Source organism: Amblyomma americanum, chromosome 1, assembly GCF_052857255.1.
Source record: "Amblyomma americanum isolate KBUSLIRL-KWMA chromosome 1, ASM5285725v1, whole genome shotgun sequence".
NCBI classification, from domain to species: Eukaryota; Metazoa; Arthropoda; class Arachnida; order Ixodida; family Ixodidae; genus Amblyomma; species Amblyomma americanum.
The window spans coordinates 350,692,622-350,712,896 of NC_135497.1; the positions used below are offsets into that span (position 1 = coordinate 350,692,622).

The following is a 20,275-nucleotide window of genomic DNA, read 5'->3' on the forward strand; positions in this document are numbered from 1 at the left end:
TAAGAGACGCCGTAGTGAAGGGCTCCAGAAGTTTTCGACCACCTCGACCACAGCACACGGGCCTCTAGAGTTTCACCTCCATCGGAATTCGACCGCCGCGGCCGGGATTCAAACCGCGTCTTTCGGGCCAGCAGCCGAGCGCCATAACCACTCAGCCACCGCGGCGGCGGGATGTAATTAAAGCATAAACAGTGGAAGAAACAGTGTGCACACACAAACCAGTGGGTTGGTCAGAGACCGGGAAGTAACTATCGCAAAGCGCTCGCTCAAGAAGAAACCGTGTAGTACCTGACTGGGCGGAGAACGTTTGTAGCCAACCGCCTGTGCGTGTCCCCGCCTCAACCAGTATTACCGCAAAGGAATGAAAAGCGAACAATGCGGCGCCTACGTGCTCCGCTGTGGGAATTTCATTTCAACGCTATTTTCCCTGGATGCTAAGAAAAAGACATTAGAGTCGCCCTAGAACGCATCACGGACGACTCTAGCGTCTTCTTCCAACCACCGAAGTAAAGTTTTAGTGAAAAGAAATGCGAAAACCTCCGCCGCGGTGGCTCATTGGTTAGCGCGCTCGGCTACTGATCCGCCGTTCCCGGGTTCGAACCCGACCGCGGTAATAATAATTGGTTTTGGGTGGAATGGAAATGGCGCAGTATCTGTCTCATATATCGTTGGACACCTGAACCGCGCCGCAAGGGAAGGGATAAAGGAGGGAGTGAAAGAAGATAGGAACGAATAGGTCCGTAGTGGAGGGCTCCGGAATAATTTCGACCACCTGGGGATCTTTAACGTGCACTGACATCGCACAGCACACGGGCGCCTTAGCGTTTTGCCTCCATAAAAACGCAGCCGCCGCGGTCGGGTTCAAACCCGGGAACTCCGGATCAGTAGTCGAGCGCCCTAACCACTGAGCCACCGCGGCGGGGCGAACCCGACCGCGGTGACTGCGTTTTTATGAAGGCAAAACGCTAAGGCTCCTGTGTGCTGTGCGATGTCAGTGCACGTTAAAGATCCCCAGGTCGTCGAAATTATTCCTGAGCTCTCCACTACGGCACCTCTTTCTTCCTTTCTTCTTACAGTCCCTCCTTTGTTTTTTCCCTTACGGCGCGGCTTAGGTGTCCGCCGATATACGGACTGATACTGCGCCATTTCCTTTCCCCGAAAACAAATTTATATGATTAAAGCTCCGCTCTGTTCGCATTTCTTTCCATCGCCCCTGTACCACCCGCGTACGAGCCGGATGCTTTACCTTCACAAGACCGTTGCGGCAGTGGGACACGCATTACCCACAAATACAAAGTTACTGCGTCATCTTGTCACGTTCACTTGTATACGTGTTCGTTTACACCAAGACCTATCATTGGATCGATGGCTGCGCCGCCTCTCGTTTTCTTGTGTCCCCGGGTGTGCGCGGACAACGCATGAAGTAGGCGTCTTCTAAAGCTTTCGTGAGAGGTCCGCAAATGAATGTTTCCGGGAACCAGCAAACTATTAAGTGGGCAGGCTGCGTACATAGGAGCGGGATATAGCAAAACGTTTAGTAAATCGGTTCACTGGTATCTGCGATGCGTCGAAAACGCTCCCTTTTCGCTTGCTGTTTCCTGCCGCCTATTCTTCCCATCGTGTTGTCAGTCACCGGTCGGAGGCTTGTGGAAGGTGGTAGCTGGGCGACCCCAAGCTCTACGCGCGGGCTGTTGTGCTCGCGATTCCTTCTTGCTGTTGAGTTCGGCGAATTTGGACATGGGGAGGATTCCCTGAGGACCACCGCGAGGGTGGGTAAGCCCTCTGGGGGAGGCGTGGCTGGAATCCGGAAGCAGCGACGATATAATGTCCCCACATGTTCGTTCCGGTCCTCAGACGACAAAGTACAAGATCACTGTTGCCCTCTTCAGTCACGCTGGGGTTGAACGATTGCCCGAGTGCCGCGCCTTCGACAGAGGCTCCGCGTTCCGGTCATCAGTACAAGATCTATCAACCTCTGCTGGGAGATAGCCTGCATTCCTGTGTCACGCAGGCGCCATCCGGGTCCACGTGGGCGCGTGGCAGACAACGTGACCGGATCCTGTACCCTTTCCTTCGACCGAGCTGCGAGAGAACATCAGGACCGCCCTGCCGTGGGTGGCACCATCAGTGCCATCGTGTGACTGGACATCATTCTTCGAACTGTATTCCCCAGCTAGGGATCTGGGGAATACGAAGAGTTTTTAACAAGCTGCTGGTTTGGTACCAGAGGAGAGCCCTTCTTGAGGAATACCAGAGACTCCCGACTGCTAAGAAGCTCTCTTTACTGAGAAGCACTTTCAATTTTCCTACTGGTACATTATGTAAATAGTCTTTGTACAAAGTTTTCTAAGTTTTCTTCCTCCGATCGTCCTCGTCTCTTCTCCAGCCCAGTCACGCTACCTGAATCCCAACAACTGGTGGCAGAGCTAGCATGCTGCTACCTGAATCTCAACAGGGCCAACGCTCGAACTGTGCGGCCGGAGCTAAGTCAAGCACAAGAGCTGTATACAAAGGAAATAGATAGAACTGAGACTACACCAGAGATAGACTCGAGACTAATCAGGATGTGGGAGGCAAGACAAGGCCTCGTGAAAAGATGGAAAAAGCAAAAGTGGAACAGAAAGTTAAAGAAAATAATCGCTGAAATTACGGCAACGGCGGAGGAATACGCGATGCAGTTAGCAAGGCAAAACTGGGAACAGTTCAGCAACTCACTTAACGGCACGCTGAGCACGACTTAAACATGGAGGATTTTAAAGAGTCTAATGGGTCCTACAAAAACAAAGACGGAATGCAACAAGGCCATCCACCGCCTTGTCCACCAGCATGAAGGAACCGATGAGGAGCTACTTAAAGCAGTCAGCATCAAATGCTACGGCCAGGACAAACCCACGGCCTATCAAGAAAACTACAAAGGCAGAGAAAACCAGGAGCTAGACAAACCGATCTCCAGAGATGAGGTCTACGCTGCAATTAGGTCCATCAAAAGAAACACAGCAGCTGGAGAAGACCAAATTAGGAATTCCCTAATCCACAACCTGGGTGACGAGGCAGTCGAACAGCTCACTACCTACCATAACAAACAATGGGAGGCAGGACTGGTGCCCAAGGAATAGAAGCACTCTATGGTTGTAATGATCTCCAAATCCGGAAAGAAACTACACATAGAAAACATGAGGCCCATTTCACTCATATCTTGCCTCGGCAAGCTCTATGAAAGAATTGTAACCAAAAGAATTCAAAACTACCTAGAGGACAATGAGTTGTATCCCCATAGCATGCTTGGGTTCAGGGCAAACCTGTCAACGCAAGACATCCTGCTACAACTCAAACATGAGGTATTTGCCAATGCCCCGCAGCAAGGAGAAAACATAATTATGGCAACTGACATCAAAGGGGCCTTCTACAACGTTAGCCACGCGGCTATAATGGAAGGCATCAACAATACCAACTGCGGAAGGAGAATCCACGACTATGTAAGATCTTTCCTAACAGAAAGAACGGCCACAGTAGGATTAGGAGATATAAGAAGCGGTACCATAGGCACACCAAATAAAGGCACACCGCAGGGATCGGTTATATCGCCAATCCTTTTTAACCTAAGCATGATCGGTCTGGCAAGGAAACTTGAAAACATCCCGGGCATAGGACACACCATATATGCGGACGATATAACTATATGGTCGAACCAGGAATCACTGGGGCAGAAGGAACAGCAACTGCAAGAGGCAGCAACCTGCATCGAGCAATACACCAAAACGAGGGGTTTAACCTGCTCAACCGAAAAATCGGAAATCCTTAGGATAGGAAAGAAACCAACGGATGCAAGATTAGAAATAAAGCTCGAGGACAACACCATGCCGGAAAAGGAGACTATTCGAATTTTAGGCATGTGGCTACAGAGCAACGGCAAATGCAACCACACGATAAACCTCCTTAAAAAATCAACGGAACAAGTTTGCCGCATGATAACCAGAGTATCATCAAGAAGATACGACATGAAGGAGTGCGACACGCTGAAACTAGTGAACAGCCTAGTCATCAGCAGAATAATCTACTCACTACCATACCACAACATGCCCAAAAGGAGGAAAATCAGACGGAGGTTCTAATCAAAGCAGCCTACAAAACAGCTCTGAACTTACCAAGAAACACGCCAAACGACAAGCTGGCAGAACTGGGGCTGCACAACACTTTTGATGAGCTTAGTAAGGCACAATTCATGTCGCAAATACAAAGGCTAAGGAACTCGACAACAGGAAGGGCCCTCTTAAGAAGGCTGAACTATAAAGAAGCCTTGTACATCGAGGACAGGTCGGAAAACATCCCAGATGAAATACGTCGAACCTTCCATGTTAGCCCCATACCCAGGAATATGGATCCAAACTTCCACGCAGTAGGAAGACAGGCAAGGGCTAAATATGTAGAAACGAAGATAGCCACACAATTTCGAGTAGTGTACACTGACGCCACACTGTATCCATGGAATCGCAGGCAAAGCGTCAAGAAAACAGTTTCGGTTGTAACAACGAAGGAAGGTGACCTCATCAGCGGTGCATCCACGAGAGATGGAACGATAGCTGAGGCAGAGGAGATAGCCGTAGCCCTAGCGGCAGCCGAGGGCTATCGCACCAACAAATCTCTCACAATCTTAACTGACTCCCAGGAAGCGTGCAGACGCTACATGGCAGGAAGAATCAATAAGAAAGCACTAAAGATACTCTTGAAAACGAAGCGAACCAATGAAAATATCCAACATAGGATCTACTGGGTACCAGGACACGCCGGAATCAAAGGCAATCTGAAGGCAGACAAGCTAGCTCGCGAGCTCACTACCCGAGCTGGTGCGTCAATGACTCGGACGGCCCGTGGATGACGGTGGAACTCACGTACGCAGCTATCCTCAACCTCATAAAGGCAGAAGGCGCAAATACCCCCAGCCACACCCTCAGCTAACACAATACGAGGCGACATGCTGGAGAAGACACCACACAGGGACCTTCTACAACCTTCATGTCCTACATAAGATGTATCCAGAGCAGTATAGGGATACATGTCCGTGGTGCGGGGCAACCCCCACGTTATATCATATCACATGGGAATGTACACACAATGTAGCGTTCCGAAATTATTAATAAAGACCCAAATGCGGAGCAGTGGGAGAGTGTGGAAGACCGGCTAACCAGCAGCCAGCTTAAGGTCCAAAGGGACCTAGTGAGCCACGCATGCCGGATGGCCAGGGACAGTGGTGCCTTGGACTAGGGGCGCCAACCAAGCTCAGCCTGGAAGACATCGGCAGTCTCCGGGCACGCAACCAAACCTCTCAATTGGAACAATAAAGTTTACTCTCTCTCTCTCCCCGCGATAAAATCCTTTCGCTTAAAGGCGGCCGAGGAGATGGTGAGGGATGAAGCCTGTCCATAAAAGAAACGCAAAGTAATAATAATTGGTATTGGGGGACAGGAAATGGCGCAGTATCTGTCTCATATATGGTTGGACGCATAAACCGCGCCGTAAGAGAAGGGATAAAGGAGGGAGTGGAATAAGAAAGAATGAGAGAGGTGCCGTAGTGGAGGGCTCCGGAATGATTTCGACCACCTGGGGATCTTTAACGCGCACTGACATCGCACAGCACACCGGTGCCTTACAGTTTTGCCTCCATAAAAGCGCAGCCGCCGCGGTCGGGTTCGAACCCGGGAACTCCGGATCAGTAGCCGAGCGCTCTAACCATTTAGCCACCGCGGCGGGTAGAAACGCAAAGTAGAGAAGAGTGTTTGGGGAATAATGGTGCGTTTTGGAGCGCGGACGCGTTGAGCTCGTATTTATATGGAGCAGAAGTACAAAAAACCCCGTGTGCAGTGTGATGCAAGTACCACGGCCGCTCAATGGCAACGCACTTGGTGCGTTGCCATTGAGCGGCCGTGCAGGAACGCTTTAAATAACCCCAGGCGGTCTGAATTCACCCAACAGCTTCTACATCGGCGTCCCTCATTGCTAACGTGTCACTTCGGGACGTTAAGCTCCGCATTTGTTTTTATTTAAGCCTTATTAGCCAATATATGATGAGCAGCAGACAAAAAAAAACTCGTAAAGCAACCTCTCCGAAAACATATAGCTGTCACAAACACACGCACGCACTTAGTAAAAATAAATATCAGAATGCAGCACGCAGGAAAAAAAAGACTACAGGAAGGGGGGGGGGGGGGGGAGAGGGGTGCTCACTACAATAGCAACACAGACCTACACGAATCTTTGTCGCAATTTTTGTGGAGAAACGTCGGACAAGTCAATATTGTCATGGCAGTGCAGCTGGTTCAATAACTTAGGTAAAGTGTATTCCAACATCTGACGGCCATAATTGGTACGGTATGTCTTTTTATTCCAAGGCTCTATGCTGCACATATCATACAATGTTTTGTTTTTCTCTAAACCAGCCAGATTAATCACCGCGTCACCGTTTTTCATTTTTGCGAGTTTACATTTTTGACACAGCCTATAGTCATATGTGCATTTTATTGCTATAACGTTGTGTTTTTGTAAAAGATTTCCGGTGTGAAAAAATATGGCACTTTACTTACAATGCGTACGAATCGTTTCTGCAAGACAGTAAGTTCAATAAGATTTTCTGCTGTTGTTGTTTCCCACACGAGGCATCCGCAGTTAAGTACAGAAGAGAATAAAGAGTTGTAGAGTAACATGTTAACCGCTGTAGTAAAATTAAAGCAATGACGACGCGTGATACTGACTGTTTTGGAAAGCTTGTTATCTATGTAGTTAATGTGGTCAGTCCATGACATATCGTCTGCAAAGTAGACGCCCAATGTTTTTACAGACTGTACGAAATCTACTCTGGTGTTGTTTAATTCAATCAGAGGAAACGTGAAGTGTTTACGACGCGGGTGAAACATGACCGCTTTAGTTTTATAAATATTAATTTGTAAATGATTGTTAAATGCCCAAGCATTTATTGCTCCCAAGGTTTTGTTTGCTTGGTTGCAAAGGTCAGCAGTTGAAGTGCCAGAAAAAAAAAACAGATTAGTGTCGTTAGTGTAAATTATGCACTTGGCAGTTCTATCGACGTGGACAATGTCATTAACATAGAGAACAAAAAGAAAGGGGCCCAAAATACTTCCTTGTGGAACGCCAGAAACTACCGGTTTCAGCTGGGAACATTCACCAGCTATACTAACGAACTGGGACCTATGTCGCAAATACAAAGAAAAATAACAAGTGGGCTTTGCCTCTAATGCCATAATGATTCAATTTTTCAAATAGAACAGAATGAGTAACAAAATCAAACACTTTTGAGAAATCTAAAAATAATCCGAGTACCAGATTTTTTTACTCAAAGTTTTGCAGTATGAACTCTTTCTGAGCAAGAAGAGCTAATTCTGTCGATTTGTTTTGCAAATGCCATACTTAGCAGTAGTAACAATGTTATATATATCAGTGAAACACGACAGCCGTTTTAGAATAACTTTTTCCAAACTTTTAGAAAAAAGAGGCAAGACAGATATAGGGCGATGGTTTCCCAATTCATTTCTGTTTCCTTTTTTAAACGCTACTCTAACTTTCCCTTCTACATAAGACACGGAAAAATGCCAGACAGCAAACACAGATTAAAGATATGGGCAAGGCAAGGCGCAAGAAAATCGATAACAAACTATGGGATGTATCTGAAAACCTGACGCGTCTGTACGCTTACTGTTATTCAGCAATAATAATGTTATAACTACTTCATTTATTGTGACCGGTTCTAAACATATTGTTTCATGGTTTTGGCCAATCATATAGGACAAATCTGCGTCACTATCTGATGAGTCAGCAAAAGAAATAAAGTAGTCGTTGAAAGCATTCGCTAACTCAACACACTTTAACTCATTTCCATCTTGCATAATTTGCGCTGTTGGTTCCAAAGAGTTTCTTAACATCGACTTTAACACTTTCCAGACATTTTCAGATTGCCCCTCAGTTGAAATAAAGTGGTTAAAAATATATTGCTTTTTAGCAACGCTAAGTTGTTTAGCGACAAAGTTCCTAAATTTCTTTAACTTTTTCAACGCTTCAGGACACCTGCTTCTCAAAATAGCTTGTACTGTTTATCTCATTTCTTTATTAACTGCAGCATTGCTTTGTCAATCTATGGTTTTCTACTTTTCTTTTGTTGTGTAAATTTCTTCAGAGGGAAAGAAATATAGTAGATCTCGCAGAATTTTTCTAAATTTCTTATATGCTTCATCAGGGTCGCTTTCTGCAAAAACCTCTTCCCAGCTAACGATAGATAACGATAGCTAACGATGGGTCCAACGCCTGAAAAACGTTTCCGTGCTATTTACGGTCTTCACTGGCCTGGCCACCTACTGTGCACTCACATGTGCGCTACTATGACATTTTAGGAAACTCCCCACTGCGATATATTTCGGTGCAAGAACCATAACGCTGGCTCTTTTAGACACTTTCAGCACTTGTGCTATGCTTGCGCATTTCCAGTATGCTGCTTCAAATTGCCCAGCAGTTAATTCTCCTGAAGTCTTTTCTGCATCTACATTGCCACTTTCATTTTAACGGCATGCACAGTTCCTTCTGAAAGAAACCATTTAGATTTGTTGACATAGGGAGATAATACATAACAATATTTTTAGTTGTTGCCGTAGCGGTCTTACAGTTCCTACGTGTGTTGCTTAGCGTCTCTGTTTCCTGTTATTGCAAGCTTGGTGCGATTCAAGCGCTTCTTTATTTTTCTTTCGTCCCTATTTTTTGTAGTCTCTGTCAGGACTGTATGCATGTTAAAATAAATAAACAAAAGAAAAGTGGAATAACTTCTATTCGCCAAACAGTTCTCTTCAGCTGGCTCTTCTCACACCCCAACGTAATTTGCTTCTCTTCCAGGAGGGGTCGGGGTGTGACGCGCCGTCATTCACTTACTGCCCCAACCCGAGTCACGAGTTTTACTACGAGTACTCTATCCACGCCTGCGTGGCCACGGCGACTCATCGTGTGGGCGTCTGCAGCCGCGGCATCAACAGGTTCGCCTCCAAGAGAATCTGTCGAGAACGGTGCGTCGAGGGGAGCCAGTCCTCGGAGGAGTGCACGCAGACGCCGCTCTTCGTGGAATGCGACAGGTAGACCTACGGGTTTCCTTTTTCCTTGGGTAAACAGGAATTAATAGGCATTGCGCATTTGTTGCGGGAAGCACAAATGTCTGAAAGCCTATTCATAGCAATGACTGTATTTTTACCGCAAATACGGCCCCATGCCAATCAAGAACTTAGCTTTCGGCGTATTTAAACATGTTCTTATCGCGATTAGAGACTGGGAAGCCTATTGCCGTTTAATATAATACACCTTCGCAGGAGGCTGCTGGATGCAATTCGGAAGAACAGTCGCAACGCTTAGTCCTCTAGTTCCTGGTAATGTAAACTGCATTTATTAACAGCTGAGTGCTAACAATAGGGAGCCTTTTTCTATGCATATGCTTTCAGCTTCTACAAATCTACTGCTTATATAGCCGACCCTATTTGTGATTTTTTTTCGAGCACTTCCTTAAATTTAACGCATATATTTGCGATTCTAAGCCCTTTTGTGTGTACAGATCACGTGAGGCCGGCTGCCATTATTCAATAACTATTTTTTCTAATGCACAGTAACGGCATATCACAGCTGGACTTTAAGGAAGAAATCGATCACGGAGCGTGTTACAAGCTTGTGTTTCATTGGTTTGGTTTGTGGTACCCTTCGATCTATCTTCCGCTTTTTGAACTAGATGATATTCGCAGTGTATTCTATTCAATCGGGAAAACAGGTTTGCTCTGGCCTATTTTTCCGCTCGGCAATCTTTAACGCCTATTACTTTACTAGAAGACGATTACAGTGAACAAGCTTCGCGCGGGGATGACGCATTTCTTTTTCCCTGCTTCCGTATGCTCTCACGATAAGTAGCTGCTTTTTCACGTGACCACTCACCTTTGCTTTGCCAGATTTCCTCAAATAGCTGGCTTGTTTCTTCAGCGACACTAAGCAAATCGCTTGAAATATCATGCACATATCAATAAATTCAGTACACCTACTAGCTACGACTTATAGAGAAATGCCGGTTCTATTTATTCTTCGCATCCAAAGAGTACCAGTACCAATATTTCACATCCGCAACATCATTTTGGCCCAAGAAAAGCAACAAAAACATCCGACAACCCGATGTATGCCACGAAGTTAGCCTTTAAAGTAGAAAGCTGTGCTAGTTGGTGTTTAGATTGAGAGGACATAGCAGTAGCGCTAAATACAGGGACAAAATGATCTGCTATCTTTCGTCCCTGTTTTTGGCGGTATACTACTATGTCCTCTCAACCAAGTTTGCATCTGAACAGCGCTTCGCACGCTGTGCAAAGCAGCAAAATGTACATGTGCCCCAAAAACAATGGGGGCGCCTGATCTCTTGTGGCTGAGTGTTGCGAATTCTTGACAAACAGTTTATGAGCTCCAGCATTATTATTGAGACAGAGCAAAGTTGCCGAAGGTGGGTGGGGCCCTTAGCCCTGGGCTCCAGTGCTGAGGGCCGCGCAGCGTAGGACAGCGGCCAGCCATGAATGAGAAACAACAGCGCTTCAAGCTGCCACGATGCACAGGGCAGCCAGGGTTCACTTGTGCAAAATGAAATAGCCAGCTTTGCACTAATAACGACGGCTTCACAAATTTCCGCACAAATGTGATCTCAGCTCGTCCATATACAAGGAATCACTGCAGTAAGCAAAAGACCATGAAGAGATGAATTCTTCTGTACTGGATACCTGCTGTCGCTTTTTAGCGACAAACCTACAAAACGCACACCACGAAAACAAATCACCTTATATTTCTTTACATGTTCCCAGAGCACAAACAAAGAGTTGCGAATCAATTTTTTTCCTGAGATGAAAAAATTCTGGTCATAAGAGGATAAGTCAAGTTAAGAGTGAAATGCGTTAGCATTAGATTTAACATTTGTCGAGAATCTGTGGCAGCTTATGTGTGTGTTTGCGTTAGTTTATTTGCAATTGTCGGTTCATCAATCGCCACATTAGGACTGCTAGCTGCTGTAGCAGGTATCCGCTATGCTGTGACGGTGCCAACATTTGCATATATATAACAATTTTCCTAATTGTTTATTTCAATTTTTTTACATTACTTGTTGAACTAAAGGACTTCATCCATCTACGTCCATTTTATTAGAGCAGTCTTCTGTATCTTCATCCATGTCCGAAGTTTAAATTCCATCCCTTGGAGTCGCTTCGGGCGCCATTGGGGGCGCTACAAGCATGGCTTTATGGCCAGAGAAATGGAAAGTCATATATTTTACTTCCACAATGTTGTTCTTGTTAAGGAAGGCCACGTCTATGCAAGTGTTGTGACTAGTAGAGGTGGCATTCTTTGGCGTGGCCAATTGCAGACCAGCTCTGTCTTGCAGCCGCTGGGGAAACTTCACGCAAAGACTTGCGTTTTGGTTGCAATCATCAACCACGCTCAATTTGCGGGTCACAAGGCCACGTTACCTCTCTCGACCAGATATTAATTTAATTTCCACCTACCACGGTGGGCAGGCAACTCACAAGCCGGTGGCCAGGTTGCCACCAGTAACGGTGGGCAGATTGTGATGACGTCACAAGGTCACATGAACTATCTCGACCAATCCGCAAATTTAATTATATCAGACGGCGGAATTTGACGCTGACTTCGACTCTAATCCTACCGCATTAAAAGTGAAAGGGGGCAAGCGAGCGCTGCGCTCTAGCAGCGGATGCGCATGCATGCATACAGTGAGGGCACACGTGGCACATACGGTTGAGCAGTGCTGTGCTTTTATGTTCACCACACCAGCGGCCAAGAGGAAGCTGCGCAGTCTGTCTACAGCTCGCATGATCCGGTTTATTTCTGGACACCTGTACCATAGAGTTTCTTACTCTTAACTGGAGGGAAAGCTGGCACCCGCCCATGGGAGTTTGCATGGAGCTTCCTCGAGACCACCCCGGCCACCACGGGCGCCCTAAGCATCATGGGGCGGAGACCTACCGACTGCAGAACCACAATTTTTCGTCAAAAAATAATGAACAAACAAACATTGTTCGATAATCAAGAATGCCCTAACATTCAATATCCTTTCTATGAATCGCAACAAACGAGCAGAAAAGCATGAAAATGTAAAGTTTGTCCTAAATAAGAGATGGCTTGCTGTCCTATTGGCCAAGTATGGCAGACCCCAAAAAGAACCATTTCGTGCTCAACAGACAAAAAATTAATATGGATTAGCCCAGCTAATTCAGGATATACAAAACGAAAAGCGAGATTGAGGTCTCCGCTGACCCACGGAGCCGGTTGTGCGCTTTTCATTTCGTGAAAATGAACGGAGTTTGCAAAGTTGTCAATGCCGTCGACTCACTTGTTTTGTTTTTTTTTTTGAGGAAAGGAAATGGCACAGTAACCGTCTCACACGTCTCGGTGGACACCCGCACCGCGCCGTAAAGGAAGGGGTAGGGGAGGGAGGGAAAGAGGAAATAATAATTGTTTAATAATTGTTTTTGGGGGGAAAGGAAATGGCGCAGTATCTGTCTCATATATCGTTGGACACCTGAACCGCGCCGTAAGGGAAGGGATAAAGGAGGGAGTGAAAGAAGAAAGGAAGAAAGAGGTGCCGTAGTGGAGGGCTTCGGAATAATTTCGGCCACCTGGGGATCCTTAACGTGCACTGACATCGCACAGCACACGGGGGCCTTACTGTTTTTCCTCCATGAAAACGCAGAGGAAAGAGAAAACTGAAAATTGAAAGTTGGATTTTGAGGAAAGGCGCCGCGCTGTGCAGCGGCGGAACACCTGTGGCTCGGTGGTACTAGTTGCGCATGCGCAGTAGGGACTAGGGAGCGAGAGAGAGACAGCGGCGAAAGGTCAGGTGACGGAGTCGGCGGCGGCCACCTGCGCCGTGCGTGACGTCACTCGTGCTCCGACATACGCCGGCTCGCGCGAAGCGCGGTGTTGACTAGCGTAGTGAAGCCTTTCGCTTCAAAACCTTTTATTGGTGTCGTGTGCTGTTGCGTTTTAATTGGTTTTGGGGAAAGGAAATGGCGCAGTATTTGTCTCATATATCTTTGGACACCTGAACCGCGCCGTAAGGGAAGGGATAAAGGAGGGAGTGAAAGAAGAAAGGAAGAAGAGGTGCCGTAGTGGAGGGCTCCGGAATAATTTCGACCACCTGGGGATCTTTAACGTGCACTGACAACGCACAGCACACGGGCGCCTTAGCGTTTTTCCTCCATAAAAACGCAGCCGCCGCGGTCGGGTTCGAACCCGGGAACTCCGGATCAGTAGTCGAGCGCCCTAACCACTGAGCCACCGCGGCGGGTCTGCGTTTTCGCTACTATGGCTTTTGCGCACTACGTTCGCGCCAAAGTCGTCTGCGCGCGGGGCGCACCGTGGACGGAACGGGACATCTCAGTAACGCCACTCTGTGTTCCTGAAAAAAAAAAACGACTGTCCCGCACCAAGCAGCTCATCGCCCCATGATGCTTTGAGCACCGATGGTGGCTGAGGTGCAGAGACGCCAGCTTTCCCTCTAGTTACAAGCAAGAAACTCTATGACCTGTACGCACGCACCTTTCTTCTCGGGCGCAGCGAGGACGTTGTGGACGCGTGGTGGTACTTCGACGGCAAGGCGTGCCAGCGATGGAACTTCACGTCGGGTCTGTGTCCGGCCCAGGGCGGTGGCAGCGGCGCGTTCTCCTCCCTTGACGAGTGCTCGGCGGCGTGCGTGGGGCGCCCCAGGGGCCGCCTGTGCCGAGGCAGCCGCTCGGACACCTGCTTCAGCGACCAGCTGCGCTTCCCCTACTTCGCCGCGGCCGCAGAGTACGGGGAAGGCCCGCCGCGCTGCCTGAAGCTCTCCTCCGCCACCAACCTCGGCCACCTGTGTCTGACAGGAGCCAACAGGTTCCCCACTATGAAGGCCTGCCACATGACCTGCGTCTCGAATCGCACCGACATCGAGCCTTGGCGCACGGTAGCGCGCTAATATGCGGAGTACTAGCGAGAAATCTCCTCTCTTTTGGTGGAAATAAAGCGTGATCTGAAGGAGTCCGGAATGAATTGTGCGCTGAGTGAATGGCTTAAAGAAGTTACGCCTAAGCCTTGTGGCTTTAGGTCATGGCTTCAGTCGTGAATAAATTTAACGCTGGCACCTTAGATATGACTCTATGCTTGGTGGATTCATATAGTGTGCAGTAATCGCTGAGAGAAGGGAACGAGAAGACGGATATCTGCTACAGCGAGATCGGGTTGCACTATCGTGCTGGAAATAAATGAGATTACTGCCTATGAACGAAATACAATATTTCGCCCTTTTGCGTTCAGCCTATAGTGTGCAACTAGTTACGCCAACAACCGACCGGTTAGAAACAGATGTCGCGCTACACTCTTGAACTATAACGCATAGTAGTGTGTGCCTTTGATTCTGGCCTGTGGCTAGATGGAGCATGGCGGAGAAACGACATATAAACTCTACTCTCGGAGAAGAAGTAATTTTTTACAGCGTGTATATTATCCCAACTTCTTAGTAAATGCTTCTAGACGCTTACGACCCACGTTCTTCAAGCAAAGCTGAATGGTGGGTCAGTTGGTAAGACATGTCGAAGAAATTATTTTTACCAGCCGAAAAAAGACGAGGGACAAGAGCAGAGCCTACACAGGACAAGCCTTGTCCTGTGTAGATTCTCCTTTTGTCCCTCGTCTTTTTTCGGCTGGTAAAAATTATTTTTCGACGTTCTTCAAGCTACCAATTAATGAGGAATAGAAAAATCATTTTCGCGAAAAACCACCTTCTAGAGTGGCACCAATTAGCATGTTTTGTGTTGCAGTGAAGTCCTGGCTAGCATTTTCATTCTGCCGCAATATGTTGGGAATTTAGAACGTGTCGTACAGTAAGGACGCCTTTTTCAGCCCTGCGAAGCTTTTTTATTAATGCACTTAAAAACACTATACAGGATCTATGGGGTTCTTGTGCTTGAATTAAACACTGTCTTGATGCGAGACCATTCACCGTTGCTTTGCTAGGCGAAATATATCCCTCCGTGATAAGAACTTCTGGGGCACCGTGGCTAAGGAGGGTGTTTTCAACGAATAAGTTGGAGACTTCTTTGGTGTTGTCGCAGCTTTGGCTTCGGCGTAGCGGGTCAAGTAGTCGGTTGCTGCTATTATCCGCTTGCTGCCGGTTGTCAACATGAGGAAGGGGCCAAGTAGGTCCGTGCCGATCTGCTGGAAAAGTCTTGTTGGTGGTTGAATTCGCTGTAAACATGCTCCAGGGGCCATATTTCGAGTTTGTGTCAAATAAGGAGCGTCATAATCTGCCGCAGCGGCCGCACCTGATTGGTCAAAACGCCGGAAGCGGATGTCGGTTAAGTTGCGAATGTGAGCGGCGGCAGGATGTCACTGCGTTGCGGTTGCTGTAGCGAAACGTCCTGCGGCGCTTTTGCGTTTTGCCGGCAAACGGAACAAGACCAGTGCGAGAGAAAAAACATTCAGCCACAAGTTTAGTTGCCCATCGGATTCCACTGTAAAGGGGTAATATGAAAGCCGCTTTTTTTGCTCAGTGGACTTCAACAAATGGAAATAATAGTTCAGACGCTCTTTTCTGTACCTTAAAGGCCGGAGATGTACTTAAAGGCGAAAATATTCCACGCAATACGCACGGCTTTTCAGTGACAGAAGGCGGCCGCTAGAGCCGTCGATCGCCTATGGTATGATAAAAGGCAGCTAGCTTGTTCGTATATAACGGCGTTTTACATTTATCTTGGGGGTAAAACGGAACGGAGAGGAAAATTTGTAGCATGCACTCACTCGCTGCACAATGCGCGCTCCCTGCCGCGCTGAACCAAGACGCCGTGACGAATTGCCGTCTGCAACATCACTGAACGTATACGTTGGCGCTGTTATTGGACGGTTACGCAGAAGGTAATTTACGTTTTTCATGCCTTTTATGCAGGCACTGCAAGAGCCGCGAGATGCCACTGATAGGTTTTGATTTTTCTGCTGCAAATAAATAAAAGGGATGAGCTAAAAAATCTTCTTGCTGTGTTTCTCTTCATAGATGCGTTGGGAGACTTCGCGGACGAAGTTTTCATAAGTTCGACATGGTACGAAGCGCACGCATGCCCCCACTCATGCCTGAAAACTACTTTGCAGGCTAACTCGCGAGCTCAATGCAGAGCCACACCACCGCGGCTATCGAGAACCGTAACAGACGCCGAAAAACCACCTCTGGCATGTCAAATGTGTCGGTATAGCAGCGCGTCGCTGGCGACTCACAATCCGTGCAGATGAGTGGTTTCACGCTAGCAGACATTACACACGATCATGATGCAGGACGCTTTACCAACTAATAGTGAGTACAATAGAATAGGAAATGCACGTTTGTGCTCAGTAAACGCAAATATTTTGCGGGTCATTATTCTTTCTGTTGCATCACATACGCAGACGAGATAACTCCGGTGATAGTGGTGCCATCCGGTTTGAATGAAGAGAACAATTTCTACTAGAAACCGACGCTCGTTAGGCCTACAAGCTACTGAATCGTCCAGCGAAATGAAAAAAACAGGCCAAATTTATCGTCCATCCCATTTGTTACAGGCAATACAAGACGAATCGAAAGTCCCGTACCCTGTTTATAGCCAGTTCTCGTGCCGAAAAACGCAGTAACACCGCCGAGTTCACTTCGAAGCGAGAGGCTCCGCTTCAGAGCACGCCGCCATGTTGGCTGTCCTTGAGCATCTGATGCTAAAGGAACATATGGTTTGTGTCTGACTTCACCGTCCGATTTCTTCGGCCTTTTTCGCTGCATCCGAACCATCATATCCGCTTCCGGCGTTCCGACCAATCAGGTGTAGCCACTGCGGCAGATTATGACGCTTTTTATTATTACACAGACTCGGAATACGGACCCAGGTCTTGCTGACAGCTTTTTTTGCGGCGTTGGTAGTCATGAAAATTCTTGACGTAGCGTGCGACGTCAGCTTTCAGACGGGACCAGTAATACGTGTTCTGAACTCCACGGAGAGTATACGAGTGAAGCCGTGGTGCTCACTTGTTGGCTCATCGCGCGAGGCCTGTTGAATTTCCTCGCGGAGGTTGCCAGGGACAAGAAGGCTCTTCTTAGGTGCGAAGTTTTTCTTCATGAGGACGCCGTTCTGAAGACAAGGAGGCTAATCCACGTTTGAATGCGCCAGCGGGTGAAGACGACTTGTCTACCAGGTATGTTCGATGAAGCGCCCCGCAGCTCAGCGTCTTAGCGTTGGTGTCGCGCGAAGTCGCTGGTGGATATCGATCCCAAAAGACGCCTGCGTCGTCTTCTTCCAGCGGCTTGTCAGCAGGAGCTTGCGATAGCCATGCCCCAGTCTGCATCAGTGTGCTGGCGTTCCGACTTGTCTACGACGGTGATGTCAAACTCCTGTAGGCTCAGGCACTATCGAGCGATACGGCCGGAGGGGTCCTTCAAACTGGCAAGCCAGCACAGTGAGTGATGATCGCTGACGACCTTGAATGGTCGTCCGTACATGTAGGGGCAGCATTTTTATGTAGCTCAAATGATGGCGAGACATGTTTTAAAGGTCCTCGAATTATTAGACCCGGCTTTCGACAGGAAACGGCTGGCATCCCTGCCGAAAATTTCCGTAAGAAGCCTTATGGAAAACTTATGGATTCCACATATTTTCCACAAAAATTTGTATGGATGCTGTATGGACTTATGGAGTCCACATATTTTTCCACAAAACTGTTTGTGGAAAGTTATGGATTTTTCGGAGTGCGTGGGATGGTTGTGGACACATGTGGACAATGACTTTACGGGTGATGGAGTTTTATGGATGGGTGTTTGGAGAGACTTTACGGACCACAGGAATCTATAAAATCTACTCGACGCGGAGTCCGTCAATTATGTATGGAAATTCACGGACAGTGTGGAACTGGGCTGAGAACACAATTGAAGCTTCCAATTCCTGCAAAAGGCATACGACCAAAAGGCACAATGACCACAGCCTGCAATGGCAGTATATTAGTACCAGATATAATCAATTTAATTTTATAGCCGCCGCGGTGGTGCAGTGGTCAAGGCGCTTGGCTGCTGACCCGAAAGACGTGGGTTTGATCCCAGCTGCGGCGGTCGCATTTCGATGGAGGCAAAATGCTAGAGGCTCGTGCACTGTGCTATATGTCAGTGCATGTTAAAGAATCCCAGGTGGTCGAAATTTTCGGAGGCCTTCACTATGGCATCCCTCATATATGGCCCATTAAACACCCCATAAACCACAATTTAAGTAACACAAATGAAGCATATACTTGCAATGTATACTCATACACATAATGATCGGTTTATTGAATACAACTGATATATGCACTTCAAAACCAATATTTCTCATGTTTACAATGCAGTTTAGGAGCTGCAAATAAAACTGCTGAAAATCATAAGTAGCCGAGCCGACCATGCAGTGCTCAAGGAAATGCGCGCCAAAGAAACTAAATACATATATTTACAATAGATACATATCATCATCATCACATATATGTTATGGTACATATATATTTACAAAACAGTCGTTCATCTCTGATCCGGCAGAACGCATAGGTCATTTCTTGTTACTGATTGAAATTGAGGTAACATTTTAGATACTTGATAATAAGAATAACGAAAGAAAAGGTAATCACATGTATTTTTTAAATACATATATATCACACTTCTGCAACAAATTATTTACTGGATAACACAAAAATTGAGGAAAATTTGATTCAATGTAGCTGCTATGAAAGTAACCACGAAATGAAAACAGAACTACAATACAGGACTGCAGCACAGATGTAGGCCATTTCAAGTCTTCGGTAAATTGTGCATCACCTTCTTCTGCAACACGTGTGATAGAAATGGCTTGGAAGTGATCACTATTTCGCGTGTCATTCTCTGAGCAGCAAGCCCAATAGCAACATTTCTGCCACTGCCTACAGCCTTTCTTGATGCAGTAGGATACAAACTAGCTGTCTCGAAAGTTGCTGCATCTAAATTTAGCACAGCTGAGAGCTCAAGGAATTCTGATCATCTAAGGGACGTTAAGAACGCCCCCTACCTTGTCCACAGCGTCGCATACAATACGTTGCGTAATGTACCACAAGTCTTTCAGGTTTTCTACAGCAATGAACTCTCAAATTTAGGCACAATTGCAAGGCTTCCAGAGCTCTTGTAGTGGAAATGTGGACCTGTGTAACATTTCAAATAAGTCATTTGAAAACTTAACATTACACATTTCAACTCCAACTCTAATATGTGCGCATAGTGCACCCCCCCCCCCCCTGCAATTTCTCACACTTTGTACTCTCTCCTGGGATGAAGTGAGAAAGATAGCCGTGCTATACTTTCTCCTCACTCAAACTGGCACAGATTGAGATCAAAATGAAACCAAGAGTGTCCCCTCCCCAGCTGTGCACTAGGGTGCATTTTGCCTTACACGTTGCACAGCCTCGGTGGGAGTGATATTCTGCTACTCAGAATGAGGCTGAAAGTTCAGTCCCAGCGGCAGGAAAATGAACAACTTTGCATATATTTCAGGACACCAGAGCTGCGAAATTAATGCCGTACCTTCATAATAGCACACCCACATAATCAGTTTACTTGCTGCGCAGTTCACTTAAAAAATTCCCTAGTGATAGAAGCATCTCGAATATGTTTAGTCAATCCTAAATAACAAAATCTTTATCTTCGGCGAGTCCTCTCCATTGTCATAGTCAATCTACCACAGTGGTTCAGTGTGGCATTCAGCTACTGATCCCCTGGTCATCTGATAGCAGCAGCCGTGTTCCAATGAAGGTGGAGTGCAAAAAGCGGTGTGCTGTGCGTTGTCAGCACGTGTTAAAGAAAACTATGCTGTCTGAATAATTCTGGTGCCCTTTACTTCAATGCGATCCACTTATAACGACATTTAGAAAACCAGAAATTTTGATGGTTATAACCGATTAACGTTATATCTGGACTGGCAAAAAAAAACACATCCATGTATTCCCCCATGCATGTAGGCATTACCCCATAAATGTAAGGGCGCACAGCGTCTTGGCACTCTGCCAAGTTAGCCGAGCGAGCCACCCCACCCCCTCCGGAGCTCCCGTCAAAAGATAAACAGGCAGCAATGTTATCGGCATAATCACCATAGAGCATCTTGGTGCACTGCCAAGGACTGTGATGCAGACAGCGCAAAACGGGGAACGTGCAAGAAAAGGGAGCACTTAAAAA

General features: G+C 47.0%; 1 protein-coding gene across 1 annotated transcript in view; it reads left to right on the forward strand.

The window, feature by feature from the left end:
* LOC144100370 (uncharacterized) overlaps positions 1-14,040 on the forward strand; it is a 29,742-nt gene extending 15,702 nt beyond the window's left edge. The window contains exons 2-3 of the mRNA XM_077633344.1: positions 8,890-9,122; positions 13,633-14,040. Coding sequence (XP_077489470.1) covers positions 8,890-9,122; positions 13,633-14,026 — 627 coding nt within the window. The 3' untranslated portion in view covers positions 14,027-14,040. The remainder of the gene's footprint in view (positions 1-8,889; positions 9,123-13,632) is intronic.
* The last annotated feature ends 6,235 nt before the right edge of the window (positions 14,041-20,275 follow it).